We start from the raw sequence: 24632 nt of genomic DNA on the forward strand, positions 1-24632 counted from the left end.
CATATGTGCATGAACAGATGCACATAAAATTGCATCACATCAGAAATGCAGAAACATCCGCTCTGTAATTGCACTGTAGCTGCTACCATTCCAGCTGTTGACTCGAAAGCTACAGAGAGCAAGTCTGACTACCTGCGTGTGGTGCACAGTTTTTTTTTTTGTTTCATTTTGTAATCTATACAGTTGTTTTCCCTGTGAAAGCTTCCAGCATGATTTATTGTGTTGAATTGTCTCTTTTTTTCTTGTTCTTCAGTTTGACTAATAGCTCTAGAGTCTTTTTTCATGTATTGTTTTGTAGCAGTGCTACCTTTTGGCCACATACTGCTTATTCTTTTTTATTTTTTTTAATTGCTTATAAGCAGTATCTTGCTCTTGTACTGTGTATTGTTTTTTTGCCACATTTGTCACCTGTAGTTGCTGACTTTGTTGGACGGATGAGAAAAAATAATTGCTACACTGTTATCTATAGCTATGTATATCCAGAAGGTATATGAGTTTATCAGATAAGATTTCTTAAAAAAACTTTCAAGCAGAGAGAGGGGTGGAGTTGCAAATATATTGACCATCCATACCATCTGAAAACTACAAAGTGACAATGAAGTCCATAAGGAGCCTCGAGTGTATACAGCGAGGTTAAAAAATGCTTATCATACTGAGCATAAACAAACTTTTTAAAATAGTTTAGTTAATTAAAAAAGAATACAACAATAAAAAGTATACTAATCAAAAATGAACTAAGAAAGATGTAGCAGACTGATTATTTGTATTATACATCAAGCTGCAGTTTTCAACAAAAGCAAGGAAACACAATGTAGGTGTAGCTACCCATCAAGGTCGGATAGTGACCAGCTCTCTACAGTTGACCTATTTTTACAGGTAGTCTTAGAGACAATGCGCATATCTGACAAAAGGGCATAGCAGATGTCTCTATTTTCAGGAGGCAAGTTTCGATGAAGCCTGCAGCCCCTGTACCATTGGGCTTTGGTCTGTAAGTTTCCTGTCACAGACCAACATCTTTGAAGTGGTATTTCTATCAGCGCAGAACAGTCTATTAATGTAATGACCAGCAAATGATGCTGGAGGGGGAGAAAATCCTGCACACCATGTACTAGTGTACAGCATCAGCCAGACACGTAAATATCCAACCACTGTCCTCAATTTGTCCCCCTTTCTCAATCACATCTTTATCACGTGAAGAAAAGAAAGCACCATTTTGTTGAGTTAGTGGTTTGCATGCAAGAACATTCCCTATGAAAGGACAAGAAGTAGAAAAGGTGAAATTATAACTCCTCGACAATGCTGTAAACAAGCTATGAGCAAGTTATAACAAAGAATTGGCTCACTCAAGAGAAAGTCCCCATATTTTATCATGGTAGGCAAGCCAATGAGCACCAATGAGACTTAAAGAGGAGGGACTGTAGAGACAAAAGAGGAAACCACCTTGCTCCACTGCCTAACCTGTGCCTCGACAGACATGTCACTTCACTTGTCTGTCATGATGCAAGGTAGCTCAACGCTCTTCAGGGAAAACATTCACTCAACCCCCGGTAAGTGTTTCATTCATGCAGCTTAACCCCTTCTTTAGTTTAAGAGACTTGAAAACACATATTTGGTCTTTTAAGCAATGTCTTCTGTGATCTACTGTAAACACAACCTAACGCTGCGCCGCTGGGCTCTTTTGTAGCCCACGGAGTCTTTCAAATCAGACTTTTCTGCTGTGACTTCTGTCATCGACTTGTGAAATGTGGGGAGTTCATGTCCTGTTAAAAGGATGTGTAAATTTGACAAATACATGCATGGTTTTCCCCTGCATGTAGATTCTACTGTACTGTGACTGAATGGAGCTCAAGCCGGCTAGCTATGTCACAACTCAGCAAGAGTGCACTGTTGATCTGAAGAGCAGCAGGCTGGATTAAGAGTTTAGCATTAATTAGTTTATTGCTCAAACATATCCTACATGTTTGGAAAGTTTTGCATGTAACCAAGACATGATAAAAAAAAGATAAAGTATGGTAAAAGCCTACAAGAAAGTAGCATGACGTGGATGACTGAAAAACAAAACAAAACAAAAACAAATCATATGACATTAGGTGCAGCATTTCATTGCTGCAGCGTTAGGAAAAAAGATCTCATAAACAGAACAATAAACTAAAAATCTGAAAGACAGCAACAGTTAAATATAGTCTCCAAAATTATAAGAGAGCATCTAAAGGGGTTTTGTTTTTTAAACAAAAACAGAACATGACACAATTGTACCTTTAAGGTATATATAAAATATGCTTCCACATAAAATAATGTGTTTAATTACAAATACAGTAAAGTTACGCTTCGCAAAATATTTTACATTATTTTACGCTGCTGTACCTACTAATTCCATCACAACTTTATCATCATTTTTATCATCATCATCATTATTATTATCATTATAATTATTATCGTTATTGTTTTTGCCTTCTTTAAAGTGCGTCTTTATTAATTGACTGATGTGTAAAATGCAGAGAATGGGCCGAAGCAATTTTTATTTGTCACAAAAGATTGTCCACATGTGGACATTATCGTGTTATTGTGGTCATATATAACAGTATAATTTAGGGTTAGTTGATAACGGTTTTGATCAGGTTTTTTTAAATTGATCATAACCGTAAATTCCGTGGTTATCAGAAGGCTGCTTCATAATCGTGTACGCGGATGGCACCCTTCAGTTAACTGATGCATGCCTGAAGTTTCCCGCTCCGCTCTAAACACTGTTCATTCAATAAAATTGTTTCTTATGATTTTATGTTGACTTTTTTTCCTTTTTCTCTTTATCAAGCACAACCTTAAGGTTGCCTTATGATCCCAGCATACATACAGTAAATCTAAGTGGTGACAGCTGCTCTGCTGTCACTTTCACTCTCGGTGATACAAGTATGGACGACACTCAACGTTCAACACGTCATGAAATGTTACAGCGACAAAGACAAAAATCAAGAGAAGTCATCAATATTTTGCAGAAAGTAAAATGTTCTGCCCAAATTTAAAATATGTTTTCATTTAATTCTGATTGCAGTAATTGGGAAATTTTTCTAATTTGATGTAACTCTAAAATTTAAATCTCTTAGCAAATTATTTTGGTCAACAGCAAGGCCACAGAAAGATTTTTAAATAGTGTATAGCATTTTCTTTATTCTTGAAATTCTACTTACCATTTGCAGTCACCATTTTACACAAAAAATACCCTATAAAAAGCCTCTTTTATAGCTTACAGTACTTACAGGCAACCGCACACTGTATAATCATAAGAGTTCATTATACGCTTCAGACTATGTGAAGATGACAACCTCTCAGGCATCCGGTAGTTTCATCTCACTATGGCAGCATTTTCATCCATGTATTCTCAATTTTAGATGTAAAATTCCAAATATTTCTGTACCATGCTTAGATATTTACATATTCCACCCCCATACATTCTTGCATTTGATGTTTATCACACCCAAATAGAGCCTTATGCTGTTGACGTTCAAACTTTACTTGTGTTTTCTTGTGTGTACAGTCATTAGTCATGGTTTCATATACTGTTAGGGCTTTGTGGCTTCAGAGTGCGTTTGCGCTCTGAGAATATCAAAGGCGTCAAATAGCAGTGTGCATTTCAACACATTAGTCAAACACTTCAGCATGACAATAGACACAGCTGTAACTTGAGGAATTTATTTTTTAATGATCAAGGAAAATGTGTCTTATTTTATAAAAGACTAAATGCAAAAAAAGCAAATATAAGTTATTCAAAGTGGGTGAAACTCAAAGTTACAATTAAAGCAGTTCCTCATAATAATTAATAAGGGCCCTTGGGCACATTCTGCCCCCTCAATTCTCAAATTATAAGCTCGGACACACAGGCTGGTTCCTGCTGTTGATTCACAAAGTGATTTTCCTATTTTTGAAATGTAACTGATCTCACCACAGAGTGGGCATTGTCTGACAGGATCTCGCATTGTTGTTTTATTTTTACAGATCTTTGCAAACATATTCAATGACTTCAGAAATGATCCGAATCAACAACACCCAGTACTTCCACTTCCTGCAGCAGGCAGATGCCTTACGTCGCTCAGGGTCACTATGTGATGCCATCATCTCGGTAAAGAGTCAAACTTTCAGGGCTCATCGGTTAGTCCTAGCCTGCGCTAGCAAAACCTTAGCACAGCAGCTAGCCCAAGGAGACACAGACAGCCCGGTCCATTGCACTCTCGAGTATTTCTCACCCCACACCTTCCAGCAAGTTCTGGACTTCACCTACACTCAAGCTCTCGAGGTCCCTGTCAAGGACCTGCACCTGCTGCTGAGAGCTGCAAAACTGTTGGAGATGCGGCCACTGGAGGACCAGTGTCTGAAGCAGCTGGACACTCTTGGAGCCAGAGAGGAGGACAAAAGTGAAGAAACTGCAGATGTCAAAGAGGAGAGGAATTATGTGAAGGAAAAGGATGACAAGCAAAAGAGAAGTCCAATTCCTGAGGACAAAGTTCAAGGGGCATCTTCCCCAGGTGCTAGCAAAGTCGGGGAAAATCTCTCTCCAGTTGAACAGCTTAGTGGCCACAGCAACCCAAAACTCTCAAGGAAGAAGGCAAAATTGTCCCCTATAACGGCAACATTCTACAACAGAGATAGTGTCATCACCAGGCCCACATCTAGCACTTCATCTTTTTCCTCTCCCTGGACTTTCCCTATAAACAAGTGGGACTCTGAGATGCACATGAACACCCTTAGGCAGATTGCAGAAAACTGTTCAAACTTAATTGCAGTTCATCCCCTTCAGCCCTCAAACCAGTCCTCTGTAGTATATCCATTCTCCCTCTCTACTCCACAGATGTTCCCTCTATTGAATCCCCATTTTCAAACTCCACATCAGAACTCTACAAGAGGCTACTCGGGCTTCCATCCTCTTTATACACAAAACCTGTACAACGGAGTACCGCAGATGGGAAGCTTGATCAAGAATGGCCTGCTAAAAAGAAAAAGATCAAGCCAGAGAGGATTTACCGGGACCCTTCAAACTGGTGAGCAAAGGTAAGTCAGAACTCTGACATGATTTTGGAAAGTTTTTTTTCGCTATTTTCGCTCATTGTCTCCATGTTTTTCCTCTCACAGAGTCATTTAGAACCCCCTAATTTGCTCAGTTGTTCCTTTGCGACAGCTACAGTACCTGACTCACTGCTGCCTCCTGCACTTTCCAGCTACATCAGTTTCATCTGTTAACCCTTCCCTGCCAGTCCAAGTTTGTCAAGCATGTTTTTGGAGAAACTATCCTCGTTTCAACTGCATAACAGGACAGGAAAATTAGATTAGGCTTTATTCTATTCATTTATTTATTTATTTTCATCGATTTGCAAGAAATCACTCTTTGTTCTAGTTTCTTGACTTTGGTAGTAGCACCCTGAACAGAGTAAAGACCTACTTGACTTTACTTCTATGTGAGTTGCCTAATTCTTTCGAGTCTTCCACAAAGTCAAACCAAACATTGCTTACAGGGAACCCCCCTAAATTTCTCCCCTCCTTTGCAGAAATCAAGATTTTCCACCCACTGAAACATACTTTCGATGATTTGACTGGCTATGCCTACACCACAAAAAAATGTTCAAAACATTCATGTGCCTTTATGGAGGAAGAAGTCTTTTCTTTGATATCCCCTGCCAAGCTTTTCTTTTTCTTTTTCTCTTGCATCTCATTAAACTCAAATATGCTTTTTAACCTCAGAAACAAATTCTATAAATATCGCGTGGTTAGGACGAGAGAGGAAGTAACGAGTATTTAATGATTTTATGTGGTAACGCACCTAATGCTGTAAATTTGACATATTCTGACATTTTATGTGCGAAACCTTTTTTTCTTGTTTCTAAAAGGGCTTTCTTGTCTTTATGTTTGACTTAAGCCTTCACATAACCATACCCTCACATTTTAATTTTACCTAATTATTGTTGTAGTAATGATTTCAATAACAGTTGCCTCATGAAATGTGCTTCTCGCAGTTACCCTGAAATGCCCAAAACCAGCGCAGAGAGAGCTGAAGACTGCCAGCATTGCAGTGCAAGACAGCTTGACGATCCAGCGCTGCGGGAATCAGCCTCCACACAGTTAGGTAATGCTATGGTTATGAGAAACAGAAAATGTATACATTTTTTTTATTTTTGCAGCACATTTATTTAACATAATGTTGCTTCACAGCAAGGTGAAGACTGTCGACGTGATTATCCTCTGTAGAACAGATCAATTTGACAAGATAGTAAAGAGAGTTTTTGTTGTGACCCCTAACCTTGGCAGACTCCAGCTACATAGCTACGCAATGGAAAGTGATAAAGAGAGTTGTGGTTTTGAAAGCATGGTGCAACAGGAGCTGTAGTGTGGTTACTAGATACAGCTAGATACATGCAGTACAGTATGTACTGCAGCAAAAGAGTGGTTTGTCCTACACCAAAAAAGTCAAACATATTGATATGTTAAGATAAATTCCAATGAAACACAGAATTGAGCAACACCAACAGACTGAGTGAGTGTTGATCTGCATGGAAGTGAACGTGAAATCAAGCTGATAAACGTGCTAACTGATCGTGAACATCTCTGTTCAACTGAGCATTACTTTTGTACCTCAACATCTGTGATAAAACTCCAGCGCAGTAAATGACACTGAAGGATTTCTTTCCCCAGAGAAAATAACTGATACAAGAATTTCTCAAAGATGAGATTTAACAAAAATGCAAGCGTTAAAAAATGTTGAGTACTTTAAAGTGAGACATTAAGTTGTGCATTGGACAGGAAACGCATTAATCTTAATTAACAGATCTCAGGAGGTTGTGTTTATAGTGTTTTAAGTGTTCATTTATTGTGGTTTATTCTCTCCCCTCCCATTACAGTACACCCCCTTCATATATAAGCATCCTGTCTATAGGCAACCACGAAGACCATGTTTTCTTAAGAGAGAGACCCTAAAAATGTTAGTCTGTAAAAAAAATTGCCAGTTTCTACCTTAACCTCAAAATCACACCTTTGTCATTTTTAGAGGAGAGGTGCATGCAGGCTGACAGGAAAGTAAGTGTACGCACGCCTGATCTATTGTGTTGCAACAGGATGCTAAACAAAACAGACTCTTGCTGCTGACTACTAGATGTCACAGTAACATACTTTAAAAAATGTAAAAATTTGCATCAGTTTTTTTCTTTTCTTTCCAATGATCAAGGTTAGAAGTTCAGGAGAGCACTGAAAGAGACTCGCTGACTGTGTCTGCTGCTGTCAGATTAATCAGGATTTGTAGAAACAGCAGTGGTTTTGAGTTGGTCAACTTTGCTATCAGTTCTGTAAGAGATGTTTTTTTAAAAATGCGTCTCATTGAGTCCAACCAAAAGTCGAAAAACAGGCCAATTTACAACAGCGTGACCCTTCAAGTCCATCATTCAGCTGATTTTCTATGCAGAATGCGGATATTGTTCTTCTTAAATGTGGATGTTTGGCAGTAGCCATCCTTCACATTTCTAAGGTTTTTTTTGGTAGTGATGCGATGTATCGCGTGGTCGTATATCCTTTAGCAGGTGGATTTGACGAGCCGGGCCTTGCTGTTGACCAAAATATTCACACCTTCATCTGCTCTCCATTGTCTTGTTGTATTTTGCAGGTAAAAGCTGTGCAGGATGTCAGTTCCGTGGAAAAGCATACGCTGTACCGCATGAACCAGACACCAGAGAAGACCACAAAGGAGAAAAACCGTACCAGTGCAAACACTGTTTCAAGAAGTTTAGCCTGAAACATCAGCTGGATACACACCTCCGTGTTCATACCGGTAAGCGACGCATCAAAACAAAAGTGCATTAACCAGTGAGTACTTCCACTGAAATAATCCTCAGTTTGCGTCTAATAACTGGTTCTTTTTTTCTGACAAGACTTCTAAACTTAAACTCTGTGACTTATGATGTCCTGAAAATTTAAGTTTCCAAAGTAAAGCTGTTTACTAAGTAAATCTGAATAAAAACGGCCCACAGCAGGAGAAAAGACAAACTGTCATGTAGACACAAAAGCATTTGGGTACTTGTTGGTTTTGTTGACTGTTCAAGCACTTCTCATTGGTTTGACATTTACAACTGAGCATTTATGCTTTGCATAACTGCTGATCGTCTTCCAGAGCAAACATTTTTAGATACTTAACTGTCTTCCAAGCAGCTCAGAGTTTTCCACTCACTCAATACCACGGAATACACCTTACAGAAAATTGAAACTGTCAGAGTTGAAACCTGCAGGAGGTGGAAAATCTATCAATCAACAATGAACATTGTGCCTGCTTTAATAGCAGCGGTGTTGTTGAACAGAGATAAACAGCTCAGTGTTTCAACATGAAATAGTCTTTGCAGCCAATACCGTTGTCAAAAACTTGATGGATTGCCAGTGGCCAAAGCACGACTGTGAGAAACGATTTGGAACAATGGAAGGCACACAAGATTGCACTAGAATAAGTTCAAAATGATCGCCACAGTTACTTTGTTAAACATATCTGTCACTTTGTTAAAATCTGTTTTATCCGTCTGAAAGGTCGCTGGCTCTCATACGATTTTTTTTTTATTTCACTCTCACACAAATGTTCCAAAGCTGTTTTGAAGAATTAAAATCCACTTTTAATGCAACTTAATCACGTGTAAATATAGTTTTCAATGAGAATGATGCCTCTTATTTAAAGTTTTTTCTTTTTCTTTTCTTTTCTTTTTTTTTTTTTTTTTGCTGCCACGCAGAGAATCAAAGTGACTCAGTGGAACATTGATGTAAGTTATGCAGATGTGGCTGATCTGCATAAAAGTGTACCACTTTAGGTGATTTCACCCACTTAAACTATTCGTCTCCAACAAGTAAAATGACAACAAGAAAAAGTCTGAATAAAAAAAAATGCAAAAAAACCCCCAACAAATTGGCTATTAATAAAACGGCAGAGTTTTACTGATTTGGGATTAAAAATGTGTGGAAAATTACCAAAAAATGGACAAAATAGTACAACATTGGCAATGAATATGAGACCCTCCCTCATGTGAGCACTCCTCTCTACCCTCTATAATGTCTTCCTTCCTGTGCCTTGTGTCTGCTTCTAGGAGAGAAACCATTCGAGTGTCGCCTCTGTGGTCAGCGGTCACGTGACTACTCAGCCATGATCAAGCACCTGCGGACGCACGGCGGGGCTTCTCCCTACCAGTGTACTGTGTGCATGGAGTTCTGCAGCAGCCTGGTTGCTATGCAGAGACATGTCAAGAGCCACGCGGTACAGGACTTCCCCCCAGACTGGACCATCAACAGCACCTACCTGTACATCTCCCACATATGAGTTATCTACCCAAAAGTTATCATGGATGCAGCTTTAGTTTGACTTTTTTCTTTCTCTGTCTCGTAATACAGTATCATTGCATACAGAGAGCTGAGCGTCGGTTTTATCTGAAAGTTAGTATGTGATAAATGGCCTCCTGGAGCTGAAAACACTTAACATCGCTTGAGGTAGTAGTAACCCATGAGCACAGGTTAGACTATTAAGGGTGGAGCAGTAACATCTATACAAACTGAAACTGTTCTGTTTTTGCATTCACAACAATAGGAGAGAGCTGTGCAGCACTAATTTCCAGAGACACAAAAGGTATTGAAAGTGTTTACCATGCATTAAAGCCACATCAACACCCCATCCTCATCGCATGACGCAGTAATCCACCCTCTGTCTTTCACAATTATTGGACTGAATGTGTGAGTTTCACAAGACTGGACCTGGGTTTATAGCACCCTCATGAGGACATACACAGTAACAGACAGCATTTATATCTGCAATAGTGATCGTGTTACTCAGCCAAAATGCAAATGAAATGTTACACTGCAAGTAGTGAGAAGGGATTTTTATTTAGTGCTCAAACAAACTCATAGACTACATTCACTCATTCAGAATAAAACGTTGTTTATCCATATCTATCATGACACTTCAGTGTTGTAACAAAGATGTATATGTATTTATCTCACACTTTGAAAATATCAAAAAGGGACCCTCTTATTTCACTATCAGCTGAAAGCAAAGGGTGGAGGACATTTTTTTTATAGTCAAGACTACGGTGAGCCATGGCAAAGCCTGGAAGAGAAGCCACATCCCACAGACGGCATCATGAGAGAAGTTAAAGAAGACAAAAGTTTACTAAAGACAGCTTGAAAGCTCTTCAATATGCACTGCTTTGTTTAGATGGATTTTGAAGGCGATTACACAGCTTTTGCAGCCGTACATATTTATATATATATACATATGATGGATGGATGGATGGTTGGATATATATATATATATCCATCCATCCATCCATCATCTACCGCTTATCCGGGGGTCGGGTCGCGGGGGCAGCAGCTTTAACAGAGAAACCCAGACGTCCCTGTCCCCGGCCACTTCCTCCAACTCTTCCGGGGGGACCCCGAGGCATTCCCAGGCCAGCCGAGAGACATAGTCTCTCCAACGTGTCCTGGGTCTCCCCCGGGGTCTCCTCCCAGTGGGACGTGCCCGGAACACCTCCCCAGGGAGGCGCCCAGGGGGCATCCTAACCAGATGCCCGAGCCACCTCACCTGACTCCTCTCAATGCGGAGGAGCAGCGGTTCTACTCCGAGCCCCTCCCGGATCCACTGAGCTTCTCACCCTGTCTCTAAGGGAGAGCCCAGACACCCTGCGGAGGAAACCCATTTCGGCCACTTTTATTCGCGATCTCGTTCTTTCGGTCACTACCCACAACTCATGACCATAGGTGAGGATGGGAACGTAGATTGACCAGTAAATAGAGAGCTTCGCCTTCTGGCTCAGCTCCTTCTTCACAACGACGGGTCGGTGCAGAGCCCGTCAATCTCACGCTCCATTCGTCCCTCACTCGTGAATAAGACCCCGAGATACTTTAACTCCTCCACTTGGGGAAGGATCCCGACCATATATATATATATATATATATATATATATATATATATATATATATATATATATATATATATATATATATATATATATATATATATATATATATATATAACGTTCATAAATCCATTATCCAAACCGTTCTATTCATTTCAGGGTTGCTGTGAATACTGAACTTCGGCAATACAAAATCTCATTTAGCAGTTGACAAACCCCTGCTAGAGCAGCACCCAGTAGTCATCTGTCTTTGCAGTATGTCATAATACACAATGCTTCCTTGAGGGAGCGCTCAGTATAGCTTTCGGGCCAATTTCCACTGTTAGATATTTGTGGACTTGTACAGCATTATCTTAATACGTTGGTGCAAATAAACGAATGAATAAAAGTTTAATTTGTTTGTCATTTATAGTCTTTAAGGGATCAACGTGCCATGTCATAGACTGTGGATCAAATAAACAAGCTTGCAAATACTTTCTTGGCAATTCTTGTCATTTGCACGGCTACTGAAAAGATTGTGGATGCAAATGTCAAAACTCTGGTGGAACAGGAGGCATCTCTTCACAAAATCTTACAACATAGTTACAGAAATATGGTAAAATAACATAAAAATGCACAGATCGCTGTCAAATGACTGAATGAGATGGCACCAATGAGCTGCAAAGGAAGCTGCGAGTATAAATAATATGAGAAATCAATGTTTCAGTTTCAAATTTCAGTGTCTAAACATATTCAATAAATGCACAGTACGTGATATCTGACAGAGAGAGAACTTCTACAAATTAATTGATGAAGTGACATGGCACCCTGCTGCAAACACATCTTCACACCATAGCAGCACAAGCAAAAGCATCATTAATATCATAACGGATTGGGACTTAAGGGTCCGTGTAATTACAGAATTTACAATTATCAGGACACTGAAACTGAAGCAGCAGTTTGGACCATAATCCAAATCTCTCTCTCTGGAACAGCAGTTGTCTAATTAAAGCTTTGCAAATGCTAAAAGTATGCCAGGCCTGAAGGTTTGGATTATGAAGATAAATACACACAGACAACATGTTTATGTTCTCTAAACTAATCTGCAGATGTTAGGTTAACTACCCCTTTCTGCAGAGGCCTAACACTTTATCGTTCTACCACTGTAGTAAAAGGAAGTCAAACTATCTCCACATTTTGACTTTGATCCTGAAAATTTTGAGACACTTTCTCTTTACTTTAACTCTGAGGATCTTTTTCCCATCACAGTCCCCCGCAATTAAGCGTAAAAGCAGCTGTGTGTCTCTCAGAATTAACTTTCAATCGACATTTTTATTCCCCAATTAATGCATAGACTTGCTGTCTCTGCACATCAGAACAGGAATACAAAAACAATGCTTTTCATTTATCCCCCGACATGCCTTCTGCGTGGACTGGATTACTTTTTTTCCCTGGACATTAAGTTTTATCGAAGTCTCACTTTAAACTGCTTCATTTAGAAACATTGAAAAACTCTTTGCTTGTCTTGGATTGTCACTTCAGAAAGGACACTGGACAAACAACAGCAAGAAATAAGGAACTTATTTAACTTATCTTTTTAAAAAGATTACAAAAACTTTGGAGAGGTAAAAAATTGCATTGGAAGGTCGGTGGTGTGTGTTTGTGAACTAGCGAAATTGGGTTTGAGAGGTTTACTAGACAAGAAAACTACCATAGAAATATAATTAATTTACTTTTCTTTTCACCTGTGCTTTTCCTGCTTTACCATGCCAATATTTACGAAAAAAGTCCAGACCACAAGTTCCTTATTGACGCTATTTGCAATAAGTTCTATTACAAAAATGTCTAAAAAGTGCAGCATCAGATCCTGTTCTCCTCTGCACTCGCTTAACTTTGGTTTCCTTCACACATTCTCTCCTCCTGAATGCTGCCAGTAGTAAATCCTCTGTGAGATGGTGACTTCTCACTGTCCTCCATGGCAGTTTCCTCTTCCAAAGCCTCACAGTCTCTGCAGCCTTGGTGGCTTTGGACTTTAAAGTCCACCAGAGCCAGTAACTGGTTTGCTTGGCTGGCGCTACAGTTAGGCAGCGGTACCTTGTAGGTGGTGTGGAACCGACGCAGATCCACTCTGAATGAGCCCTTCTCCTTGGTCATGCATGGCTCAAAGCGAGCGCCCCACTCAATCTCCGTTTCAATATAGGACGTTTTGGCTTGGCACATCATCCCTGTTTACAGAAAAATGAGACAGATGAAACGCTTTCAATCTGTTAAATGTCACTACTTGAAATGTGCAGTACACTTCACGTGCCATAAGATGTCACCAAATGTTTGGATCTTCATAACTGCACGCAAGTATTGCTATTTGCCGAACTGTTTTTCAGTATTCTGACATATGATAGGAAATTCAACTGTAATTCATGACATTTACGGTGGCTCTGCTCTTTTCAAGTGTTCCTCTCTGGTTGACAGTGATAGAAGACTTTAAAACTGAAGCATCATGTGGAATCAGTTTATCATCTATTTCATTCTATCATAAGCCTGTATCTGTTAGATAACCAGGTGCTTTCCATGAAAATAATGTTTGTGAAACTAGTAAAATGCATTCCCCACTGAAATATCACCTTGTTTCTGAAATATTGCTCATTGCTCTGCTGAAAAATCAGAAATCTTACTGAAAATCATACTGTCCAAAGTGTAATAGTCGACAAAGTCAAAAGCAGAATACAGCAACATAAATTCAGAGCGCCCGATTAAGAAATGTGTATATGAGCTGTGGTCCACTGTGTTGATCTGTGCCTATTCAAGTTTAAAGATTAATTAAAAATTTACATGGGATAAGAGCAACAAGAGTACTGACAACAGGAAGTTAAATCAAAAAGGGGTAAAACTGACAACAGTGCTTTTACCATCAGGTGTGCTTCATTCTGAAAGTCCTTGTAGGACAATAAAGTTTAACCATGTTGGATACCATGTCAGGGTTGGTAAGGAAGATGGATAGTCACCATGAAAGTGGTCTTTAGAACAGGTTTCTACTCAAATGTTGTCTCTGGCTGATATAATGTGGAAGCTGCTGAAGGTCAGCGTTAAATGTGTTGAAAAAGGATTTGAAAATCATCTCCACAGTCTGAATGTGCTGAAAAAAGCAGAATACTTTAGCAGTAGTTACCAAGAAAATAAACACTAATCAAAAGGTAATTATCTACTGTTGAAAATTTTAACATTTTGATATGTGAGTTAGTTTACATCTGAAAAGTACGTGGAAGCAGATAAAGTATGAACAACGCGGAAGAAAAAAGTTCCAGACGTTTACAGATCGAAATAAACTGTGAGACTGTGGACCCATCGGTCACATAATTTAATCGTGCATAAGTTATTATGCAGGCTGACACAACACTAATGTGGTAGAATTGCTTTATATCTGTGAAGTCTCATAAAGCCCATTGGCTTGGATATTGGGCTAACTGTATGCAACCAAGAAAAAGTATTTACAGTGAGAGGAAAAGATACACCAATCAATCGATTAGTCTTTAGATTCAATGCACCTAGCTGCCTCGTAATGACACATAATATATCTGCTACATATAAAATCAGGTCTGTATTTGAATATGATGTCACAAATAGCAACGTTTTGCTTATTCAACCACTATAGTAAAAAAAAAAAGAGGAAAATCAGAGCCCTCTTTAGTTCCTCCTCTCAGACACTGTACTGTACTTTATCGTAGCAATCCCACAGGCTTCCCTGGCTGTGGGTAGGCTGTGGCCTGGCTGGCTGACCCTTCCTTGCCTTCCCTGGGTCACTTTGCTCTATAAAACCCTGAATATGTCCTGTTATTTCTATCAGCCGTCAGAATATCAATAAACATCATCCCGTTCCACTGACAGCTCTGACACTGCCGCCATTATGTTTGTCATCTTTTGGTAAGCCCCCGGACGTACACAAAGGCCTGTTTTGACTGTAGACTTGCAATAATATTCCTAGTTTCTCAAAAATGTCTGTGACTTTGCCAGATGGGTTTTTCTTCCTATGAGAAGAGTTTAGTAGTCATCCACTCTAGCTGTGCACTTTGAAGTCTTTCAGACATTGTTAGTGTCCAGGGGCTATGGTTCAGAAAGGCCTGTTTGAGAGCTAACTCTCAGATGCTAATTCAACACTTGGAATCAACTCCAGACCTTTTGACTCCCTGATCTGTCAAGAAATAACAAGGTAACAAGGTAAATGTCTTAAAGAATTTGGTATATATATGGAAAAAAAAACACTATCACGGACAAGAACATGATCATTTGCAAAAAGAAAACTATCTGAGGAGATTTGAGTTCACACAACGACAACGTTATTCATAATGGTTTTCTAGGTCTACCTTTTTTTCAGGATTTCCCTTAACTTAGTAGCATTTTTCGATTGCCGTGCTCTGTCAGTGCCTGCGTGATATCTTAGGTCTATCTGGGATTTTTCTTAACACTGCTCTTTTTCTCCTTCTTATTCTCTGTTCTCTGGTTATGCATCTTCCTGCTTTTTTTTTTACTTTTTTCCAGAGCCTGTTCCTTTGTTCATTATTGTTGGTTTTGCCTCTGGGAGCGGGGAGAAAAGTTTAACATTACGCAGAGTTCGGTGGGGGGGGTGTTGTCAGCTGCTGATCCATTTAGGTCACTATTTGATGGAAGCTTCGGAATATTCACAACGTTGCATAAACAAACACTGGCAGGTAAAAATAACAAACATGTTGTTTTTGGTTGAGAACATAGTCTAGTTGACGTCTCTCATAACCAATCCAGCTCAGGGTCGCTGGGGAGCAGGAGCCTATCTCAGCTGTCATTTGGAACATATTCCAGGCCTCAGTTAGTAACTGTTTGATATCAGTCCTTCAGTATGCAATCAACCCGGTTTGCTTTATTTCCATCAACATCATTACATTAGTCCTTACTGGTCCCGGTCAAACTCAGTTTAAGTATTTCTGTTTACTTATGGACATCCTGTTTTTACTCCTTCATACACACAAACACACACACACACACATACCACACACTAATCCCGCGGGACCAAAATGGCATTAAGTTTTAAACCTTCTTTTTTCCTCCAAAAGGGTATGTTTCAAACTGGGTGTGACCACTTGGCTCTGATATGTTGGATTTTTTACCACCTTCGGAGTCATATATGGGGAGAAAAAAATGGCAAAACAAGAATTTGACTTGGGAAAACCTTTAACAGTTCCACCAGCCCTGTAAATGGAATTCTCAATTCAGTGAGCACTGCAAAAAGAAAAGACACATGAGGTAAAGAAGATATTTCAGATATCTTCTGCCTTCTCATCCTTTCAGTCTGTTTCTTTTGCCTGCTACTATTACTGGATACTCACCTGTGGCCTCAACAATTCCCTCCAAAATAACAATTATCTCAAACTGCTGTCGTCTTAGTTGCTCCGGGCCGAGTTCCCACAGTGGACTGTTAGCATCAATATTGTGCTGAATGACTTGAGGCTCCACCAGGAAAAGTCGGTCTGACCCAGTTTCGTAACCAAGGTCAATCTCTGTCTGCTCAAGTGGTAAGAACTCCCCCTCGGCAGTTTGGCGGGACTTGATTAATTTTGCACGTACTTTTGCATCCACCATGTGGCTTTCTCTCAGGTCTCCCAGACGAAACATCAAACACAGCTGGTCATCGCGGTTTGCAATGACACAGGTACGACTGAAAAGAAGGGTCTCGGCACGCTTCTTGGGACGAGATATCTTCACAAACATGCAGCCCACCATAAGGGCATCTATCATGGAGCCAATAATGCACTGCATCATAACCAGCAGCACAGCCTCGTGGCAGGTGGGAGATACAGTGCGGGACCCATAACCAATGGTACGCTGTGTCTCCACAGAGAAAAGTAGAGCTGAAATGAAGCCTTCTACACCTAAATAACAAGGCTTTTGGTCTATGAGGTGGTTATCAGAGATGCCGAGAGGTGGCTCTTGCGCTAGGTCACCTCGAAAATATGCGTTCATGTAGTAAAGCCCAGCAAATAAGAACCAGGTGATGATGTAGCACATCATGAAAACAAATAGGAACCAGCGGTACTGGAGGTCCACAAAAGAAGTAAAGATATCAGACAGGAAACGTCCCCTCTCAGAAATGTGACATAGGTTGACACGGCACTTTCCATCCTTTGACACATAGCGAAGTTGCTCTCTGGTTTCTCGGGGAAGTGTAGGTGTTTGGTTGCTTTCGCTTTCCAGAAGTTTACTTCGGGCCTTGGCAAGCCTCTCCACCTCTCTAGCAGGGCTGGATATGGTGCTGTGTGCTGGTGAGAGAGGGCTGCTGTGGAGAGGACTGCTGTTAATGAATCCAAGGGGACTAGAGGAGCCCATGTTGGGGACACTGAGGGCATGGCGACGGTAACAGGAAACATTGTTGCTCTCTCTCAGCGAACAGCGACGCCAGGCAGTTTCATCTCTGTCTTGGACTCCAGGAGAGGAAGGTGGAAGCAAGCACATATTGCCAGGATAATGAATTTCTGTTGTACTTTTGTGACGTTTCTTAACCGTTAGAAGCTCTTGGAAAGTCCCAGTTGTGGTTTCCGTTAGTTGAGGCCTCTCTCCGTGTGTCTGGGAAAAGAAAAAATGTCAAACCGCAACTTTGGTGAGTACACTCTAAATCAAAAGACTTTGGACAGCATGGTACCTGCTTTTATTGGAACAGCGATATTTTTACAGCTGCTGTAACTGAACACTATATTCTTTTGTTGAATAAACCTGTACAACCTCCAGACAGTTAATCACTGTCTGGAGGTTGTACCTTGTCAAGAGGTCCCTTGAAGAGCTGAAAATGATGCATCAACTCAAATACCATCATCGATAAGGACAAACCCCATAAGATTGAATGATATGTGGTATGGAGTGTGAACCAGCTGGTAAAATTAGTTTTTTGTCATTTTAATGTTCATTGTACACTGACAAAGAAACCATTTGCCCAATCTAGTACAACATAACTTTATTTGAATTAAACATTTAGCTCAAGGAAACTACTTAAGAAAATACAGCTCACTGCCTTACATTTATTGAGTAGCTCTCACACTGAATTTTCTCCCCCGAAGGTGTGGAATGGACAACCATGACAGATTTTGGCCGACAAGTCACAGATGTTTGTTGTCGTATAATCCCGTCTTGGGTGGTCCCAGGAAGCCCCATGACTCCAAAGTTTACTGTGGTCCCAGTGGATCCAGGACATCCTTTGGTTCCCACATTATAGTCTCCTCTTGCACCAGGATCCATTACAGAAAAGCAAAGGGAGCAAACACTACCAGCAGGGCCTGATTATGACCTCATTTGGTTTCCTCTGGGATTCTAAACCTAAAGAGATAGGAGAGGTTTGCAACACAGAATTGAGATCTTGTTACTATAACCTTAACAGATTCAGGGGAAAACACATCAGAGATCCCCCCCCCCCTCAAAAAAAATCCACATTACACTTCATGTGTAGCAACTAACCTGGAAGCAATGTCATCATTCCAAGCCAGCCACAGGATGCAGAAGATGTCCTTTGAAAGCACTGTTTTAAGACTGCATTGTCTTTAAACTTTCCCTGACACCGTGTCGACACTACTTACAGGTAAAGCTTTAGGGATATATCCTCTCCAGCTGAAGCTAAGCTCCATCATCCTGCTGCCTCAGCAGTACTACCACTGTATTCTGCACAGGCTGAACAACTCATTTGTTTTTCTCTTACAGCAGATTTGCTCAGGACCTAAAGTTATCTTATCTTGCCAATCAAAGGACATATTCAGTTTTGTAGTAAATAAGAAACCGGACGTGATATGTTTTGCTAACCCTGACAGGGGCACTCCCTTGATTGCAGATTATCTAACGCTTCCTGTCATAACTAGCAGTCCTCTCCAAGAATCCCATTTCACCAAAACATTTGAGTCATTATTGAGAGAAGGAGGAAGTGTGACTAGTCTCAACAAATGTCATACCCTTGTCATGTCTTGCCTGTCGGTTGTGTCATAATAACGCAGAAAAGAAGACATCATTGTCAACCATCTGCTGTTCCTCGTTGGTAATCCATAGTTAATTAAGTGCCAAACAGAGGTAGTTAGGAATTGCCAGTGTAAAAACTAACAGTGTGCATAGAAGGTGCGTCGGTCCTAGCTCTATGTGTGAAACGACCTGAAATAAGGTTCATGTGAACACGGGATGTGGGTTTTCCAGTAGAACATTGCACTGTAACATGATCAAATGTTTTACTGAATGCATGTAGGCTTGTGCTGCTTGATCAAAGGTGTGGTCGAGTCTGACTTAATGTTAATTCATCATTTCTACACCCGAGAGCAAGACCCAAGACAGTTCACGGGACCCCTTCATCAACCTCTGAATGTGGACTGCGCCTACTAGTGTCTGTCTCAGACTTCCAAATGTAGCGCCACAGACACCAAAAAGAAAACGGCGAGCAGAAAAAGAAAAACAGCAGGGACTCACACCACCTCGGTTTTTTTTTACAGAAATGCGTGAACCGGACTGTCAAACTAGAATGCTAGAATGCAAGGAGTGGCACAAATAAGCATACATCTAATAGTCAAATAGCCTAATGATTCAATATTTAGGCTAGAGATACAAAGTATAAATGTCAGTCAATAGAAAGACAAGTAGCTCCTAACATTGCAAAAAAAGAAAAAAAGAAAAACGTGTGTCAGATACCTCCGTTAAAGTATATAACGGGCTTGATAATGTGCACACCCGCTCACTCGAAAGTAGAGGAAATGTTGCTATGATTTCAAATGATCCGCTGCCTGCTTTGATATGTGGCATTTTCCTTGAGCACGAGCTCCAGTTTGAAAAAAAATATAAAAGGAAAGGATAACAACAAAAGGGCATGATAATGAAGTTCTTTGAGTCGTTTAAAAGCTTTTGAGTCTCTCGAAATATTCAAGGCTGATGACCCACGTGCGTGGGATGATGCAGTAGGCTCGGCCTATGTGGGCAGCACATAAAGGATCACGTTTCTGTCTGTGAGTGCAGTGTGCAGATGATGGCGGTGGGACACTCAGACAAATGTGGAGATCTTACAACATACTGGGATAGGGAGGAACGACAATGTGTCCCGTGTGATGATGTAGTCCCAGGTACGTCAACATATTATATTATATTATATTATATTATATTATATTATATTATATTATATTATATTATATTATATTATATTATATTATATTATATTATATTATATTATATTATATTATCAATAGGGTATGAAGTTACACCCAACTGTGGTAGAGATGATCATGGTGGGATCCACGAAAGCTCACGATCACCCTGCAAAAGCAACACCTTCAACGACGGCAGCCGCGCATTATGCCAAAATTGTACTTCATGTCCGCCAAACAGAATCATTGCGAGCAACTGCACGAAAACAGCAGACACCATCTGTCTTGATCCTGGGTAAGAGAACGGTGTGTTCAGAGAAATTAATTGAAAATGAAGACGTATTGTCAGACATATTATGAGTCGGCTCAAGTTAAAGTCAAGAGGAGCGACCAGATCCGACGTGGGTTTTCAGTCCCCTGTGAACTGACTGAGATATTTTCCTGGTCAACCAGGAGTAATGACAAAGACATCATCTTGACATTTTCATTTGCTTTCTCTCTGTAAACCATTGGATGTGTCACGAATAAGCCTACAGGTTGTTTTTTTGTTGTTGTTTTTTTTTTTCGCATTTCGTCTGAAGTCCGACAACCACAGCTGCAACCACAGTAAGTAGGCTGCAGGCAAAACTTACCCTTTTAATTTCCGTTTAATTTATATTTCAGCTGCTTGCAATTTAGTTGCACAAGTCTAACATATGACAGACAAAAATAAGACGAAATTAAAGGGAGGGAAAAGCTTTGCCTTATAGATTACCAGATTTAATTGATATTTTCTCAGTGGATAAAGTCAGTTCGTTTTGTTTTCTTTTCAGATTCTGACAGCGAACGCACCCCACTACACTGAGAGCGGCTCGAAGAATGTCTCCACCTTTGTTTGTGAGTCAGCCAGCAACCACTCACCGTTTATTCACATTTTCTAGTGTAGCCTACGTGGGGGCCAGGTTGTGCGCAATATCTGCCATTTGCAAGTGACAGACGAGGTGAAGCTATGACTATACGGGTATCACAACAGTCCTTCGCAGTTTCCCCGTTACAAGTTTAGTGCTCCGACTTGTAGCGTTTCCAAGGTGCAGAGGGAGTGTGAAACATAAGTGACGTCACTGCGTTGAAGGAGCAGAAGATAAAACTGTGCTGCACGTTCAAACTTGTTGAACGTTGTATTATCAGTTGGTGTTTAAAGTACCCCTACACCACAGTGGGAAGTGAGCAGAGAAGCCGCACCATCACACGCAACTCTGCGTGTCCCTGTAGAGTTTCAGTTTTCCAGTTTTTTTCATGCCCAGCTGACAAACGCAGCGCGCTGTCACAGACAAAACAATGGTATGTGTGATCGTATGCCAGATGATCTGACCGCTGCTGCACGTGTCTCTCTGTTAATGTGCCTGCTGCAGTTCACACCTGAACCGCGCTAAAAGTGATACAGATGTCTTACCAGGGAGGATCAAGGCAGACATCTGTGTCAAAGTGACACTTTCGTTGTCACCAGAAATGGGCTTTGTTCTCAATACTTTTGTTTGTTTGTCTTGTCTGATCTTTTTGCTTGCAGGGGCTGTGCCATTGGCTATCTTTGTTCTCTTGGTGCTGCTAACCTTATCTGCTTTTATCATCAAGATGAAACGGAGAAAAGGTGTGTATTTTGAAAGTTATAAAGTCTTCCTTAAGAAAGATATAAGAAAGACATAAAGTCTTCTGCGGGATCTGCTTGATCATTAGTGTTGATTATCAAAGGTTATTTTACAGCAGATTTAGGCCAGTGGATGTAATTCTGTCTTTTTTTCATACAGGTCGGCATGGAACCCTATTTTATGCAAGAAGATCATCGTATACAAATAAAGGTTTTTGTCCCCCCTCGTCCACAGTTTGTAACAAGGACATGGAAGACATTCTCAGTAAGTGGAAGAGACTGTTGCCTCTGAGTGTGTTATATCAACTAAGCTAATGAGTCAGTCTGTGACTTCAAATAGAAAGTTTTCAGACCTTTCAAGGCTCTCCACATCCTGTTCCGTCTCAAATGGGTTTCTCCGCTTCACAACTAATGAGGAGGCACTCATCAGTGAAGGAGAGCAAAAAAGAAATCAGCTTTATTTGGTGATGTCAGTTCTGTCACCATGGACAGAGCAAAAGAAGCTGGAATAAAAAAGAAACAAGTGGTCAGCTCTGTAAGTGTAGGGCATTAGATCCTGGCGTGGTGAAGAAGAAAAGCTCCCAGTTGCTATCAGGCGAGAGGCATTGTACACACATGGCTTTTGTGTTCGTGCATAATCTGGGCACTGGTCCCAGGACAGATTTTTCTCTAACTGTTCTTGTTTTCTGTGCTGCATACCACATGTTGTTTTCCATTTAAAATGTAACACATGCACCCTAGACTGAGATCCTGTGCACTTTGAATAAGACTTTCAGTCGTAGACTCAAGCCGAGCTTGAATTCTTGTTTTCTTTGCTTTTGAGTCATGACCAGGATTTAATTTGTTCCATCTGTTCTGGGGTTGTTTTGGAGTCTCATAGCCTCACATCATGTTCCATGGCTCCTACGTACTACATCTGTCCACTGTTAGGAATTGCATTGTTTGTTTACTGCTCTTGTAATTTCCTTGTCTTATTTCTGCAAGTCTGCTCACATCAGGTTTAGGTTTAGCCGTGCTCTGTTTTACATCTTGGCCTTATGTTCGCTAAATTCCGTGCCACAGCAGCATCTTTGTTTGATTTCAGTAAACTGATTTTGAGATGGATCATAAACCATCATAAAATGTGGACAGCTTAAAATATATCCTTGTTCGAGCCTGAAAAGTCAAAACCTTCAGAACCTGTCGTTTCAGTTGATCTTCTGTTACCCTCTAATTTCACGAATCCATTTTCTGTAGGTTATGACATCCTGTCAGCACCTTTGCAGATGGTCCTGGACGATCTGGATGTTTTGGAAGAGTTGGTCATTTTATTGGATCCCGAAACTCGGGGAATAAAGAACACAAGGCACCTCGCTTCCCACTGGTCCTTCAGCTCCTCCTGGATTACTTATACTTACTCCATGAGGGACAGTAAAAGTCCTTTGAAAGCTGTGCTGGAAGGCGTCACCAGCAAGCATCCTGACTGGACCGTAAGCCAACTGGCACAGATGCTAAGACAAATAGAACGCAATGATGCAGTTGCTGTTCTTGTTAAACTCAGGCCTAGCCCATAAGTATATTGGTAGGCTACTTTTAGTCTCTATTACCTTAATATTTTCCAAATCACTTCCCTCAAGACATTTTTCACATCGCTGACAGATGACCTCACAACAGTTCTTCTCCTTTAGATGTGCAGCTCACTCCAAAAACACCAGCAACTTCATTTTCATTGGCCCCGCCCCTTCATTTTAATTTCAAATGTCAGACTTTGGTTCTTGGTCAAAAAGGATAGAGATCGTTGTGTATTTGTTAAAGACAGTAATAAAGTTAACGTGTAAGAGGCCATCAGACTGGTATCAGAACGATTTAGAGATGAGGTAATAGGGCGAGAAGTTTTTTTTTGAGTTGTCATGAACTTGCACTCAAACAGGAAGAGGAGAGATCTTGAAATCGTGACAAATGTGGAGAAACACGTGCACAATAAGCAGTTTTGCATCCTTTTTTCCTGGAGACTCAGCATTTGTAGAACATATTTGTATGCCCCACTTCCTTTTTTTTTTTAACTTTCTGCAATATTTGATGCCTTGTTTCTGTAATCTGTACTTTATTAACAGTTTTTTTATCAGTTTTTTCTCCCCGCTGTCGTTTCTGCTATAAACTGTTTCCACCCATGTCCTCGGCTCTGCCCAGAGACCGCAGACGAACACCGGCTTTCGGGTTACAGCTGGCACGGAGCTTGTATCGCGCCTCCTGCATTAAGTATGAAACTGAACCGCGGAATTGAACAATAAAGACTTCTAACATTCCACTTTCAACAGGGTACTTTATGCTTACATCTCCCCTTTAACCGACTCCTCGGGCATTCTAATACACACAATGAAATTTGTTCAAACATCTTAACATCTTTATTAAGCAAATGACATTATAAATAAAAAAAGTGCATAGAAAATTAAACAGGTTTAGAAATATGTATACAAATATTTACAAACTCAATGTTTATTTGTACAAGGTAACAAAGACGTAAATTTAAAGAGCACATATTTTCTCATTTGTCTTTTACACTTTAAAATAACCCTATTATATATATATATATTTATATCTTTATATATATATGTGTGTGTGTGTGTATATATGTATGTATATATATGTATGTATATAACATACAGCTTTTTTTAACAGATCCTGGGAGGGATGGTCACGGTGACTTCAGCTTTTGACTAGTGCTTCTGCATCCTTCGTTGCATGCACGCTCGCTCACAGACACACACAAAAACAAACACACGTACACACACACACACAGACAGACCAGGATATTAAAACCAAGGTGTTTTTTTTTTTGTTTTTTTTTAAACCATCATCCTTTCGATTTGCATCAGTATTCCCAAACATCTGTCTAAACAGCTGAGGTAGAATCCTTGCGAGGAGTTGGGAGTGACTCTGCTCTTGTTGTCAGCTCGATGATTGACGCAATGTAATCTGGGCTCGGTCCCAGCGATTGGACATGCAAAAAATGGC

At 40.3% G+C, this 24632-nt stretch overlaps 4 protein-coding genes across 4 annotated transcripts in view; 3 read left to right on the forward strand and 1 right to left on the reverse strand.

The window, feature by feature from the left end:
* lin37 (lin-37 DREAM MuvB core complex component) overlaps window positions 1-24632 on the forward strand; it is a 99465-nt gene that overhangs the window by 37791 nt on the left and 37042 nt on the right. The gene's annotated exons all lie outside the window — the stretch shown is intronic.
* zbtb32 (zinc finger and BTB domain containing 32) lies at window positions 1453-9968 on the forward strand. The gene is made up of 5 exons (XM_072394515.1): window positions 1453-1547; window positions 3991-5040; window positions 6000-6109; window positions 7637-7801; window positions 9093-9968. Exons 2-5 carry the CDS (start codon window positions 4010-4012, stop codon window positions 9320-9322), a joined length of 1536 nt encoding a protein of 511 aa, XP_072250616.1. The 5' UTR covers window positions 1453-1547; window positions 3991-4009; the 3' UTR covers window positions 9323-9968.
* kcnj20 (potassium inwardly rectifying channel subfamily J member 20) lies at window positions 12780-17369 on the reverse strand. The gene is made up of 2 exons (XM_072395056.1): window positions 16247-17369; window positions 12780-13117 (listed from the first exon to the last, which is right to left on the reverse strand). The coding sequence occupies exons 1-2, from the start codon at window positions 17367-17369 to the stop codon at window positions 12780-12782; spliced, it is 1461 nt and encodes a 486-aa protein (XP_072251157.1).
* On the forward strand, window positions 19816-23904 carry igflr1 (IGF-like family receptor 1). The gene is made up of 7 exons (XM_072394529.1): window positions 19816-19993; window positions 20117-20309; window positions 20596-20620; window positions 20827-20890; window positions 21561-21641; window positions 21799-21903; window positions 22875-23904. Exons 1-7 carry the CDS (start codon window positions 19897-19899, stop codon window positions 23189-23191), a joined length of 882 nt encoding a protein of 293 aa, XP_072250630.1. The 5' UTR covers window positions 19816-19896; the 3' UTR covers window positions 23192-23904.

Source organism: Leuresthes tenuis, unplaced genomic scaffold (assembly GCF_036924035.1).
Source record: "Leuresthes tenuis unplaced genomic scaffold, fLeuTen1.0.hap1 SCAF_10, whole genome shotgun sequence".
In the NCBI taxonomy this organism is placed as follows: domain Eukaryota; kingdom Metazoa; phylum Chordata; class Actinopteri; order Atheriniformes; family Atherinopsidae; genus Leuresthes; species Leuresthes tenuis.

Coding starts and splice junctions, on each gene's coding strand:
- zbtb32 (XM_072394515.1), top strand. CDS start 4,010: ATGACTTCAGAAATGATCCGAATCAACAACACCCAGTACTTCCACTTC. Junction 5,041..5,999: donor CTTCAAACTGGTGAGCAAAG/GTAAGTCAGAAC, acceptor TGCTTCTCGCAG/TTACCCTGAAATGCCCAAAA. Junction 7,802..9,092: donor ACACCTCCGTGTTCATACCG/GTAAGCGACGCA, acceptor GTCTGCTTCTAG/GAGAGAAACCATTCGAGTGT.
- kcnj20 (XM_072395056.1), bottom strand. CDS start 17,369: ATGTGCTTGCTTCCACCTTCCTCTCCTGGAGTCCAAGACAGAGATGAA. Junction 13,118..16,246: donor GGGAATTGTTGAGGCCACAG/GTGAGTATCCAG, acceptor TTCTGTAAACAG/GGATGATGTGCCAAGCCAAA.
- igflr1 (XM_072394529.1), top strand. CDS start 19,897: ATGATGGCGGTGGGACACTCAGACAAATGTGGAGATCTTACAACATAC. Junction 20,310..20,595: donor ACCATCTGTCTTGATCCTGG/GTAAGAGAACGG, acceptor TTTCGTCTGAAG/TCCGACAACCACAGCTGCAA. Junction 21,904..22,874: donor GGACATGGAAGACATTCTCA/GTAAGTGGAAGA, acceptor CATTTTCTGTAG/GTTATGACATCCTGTCAGCA.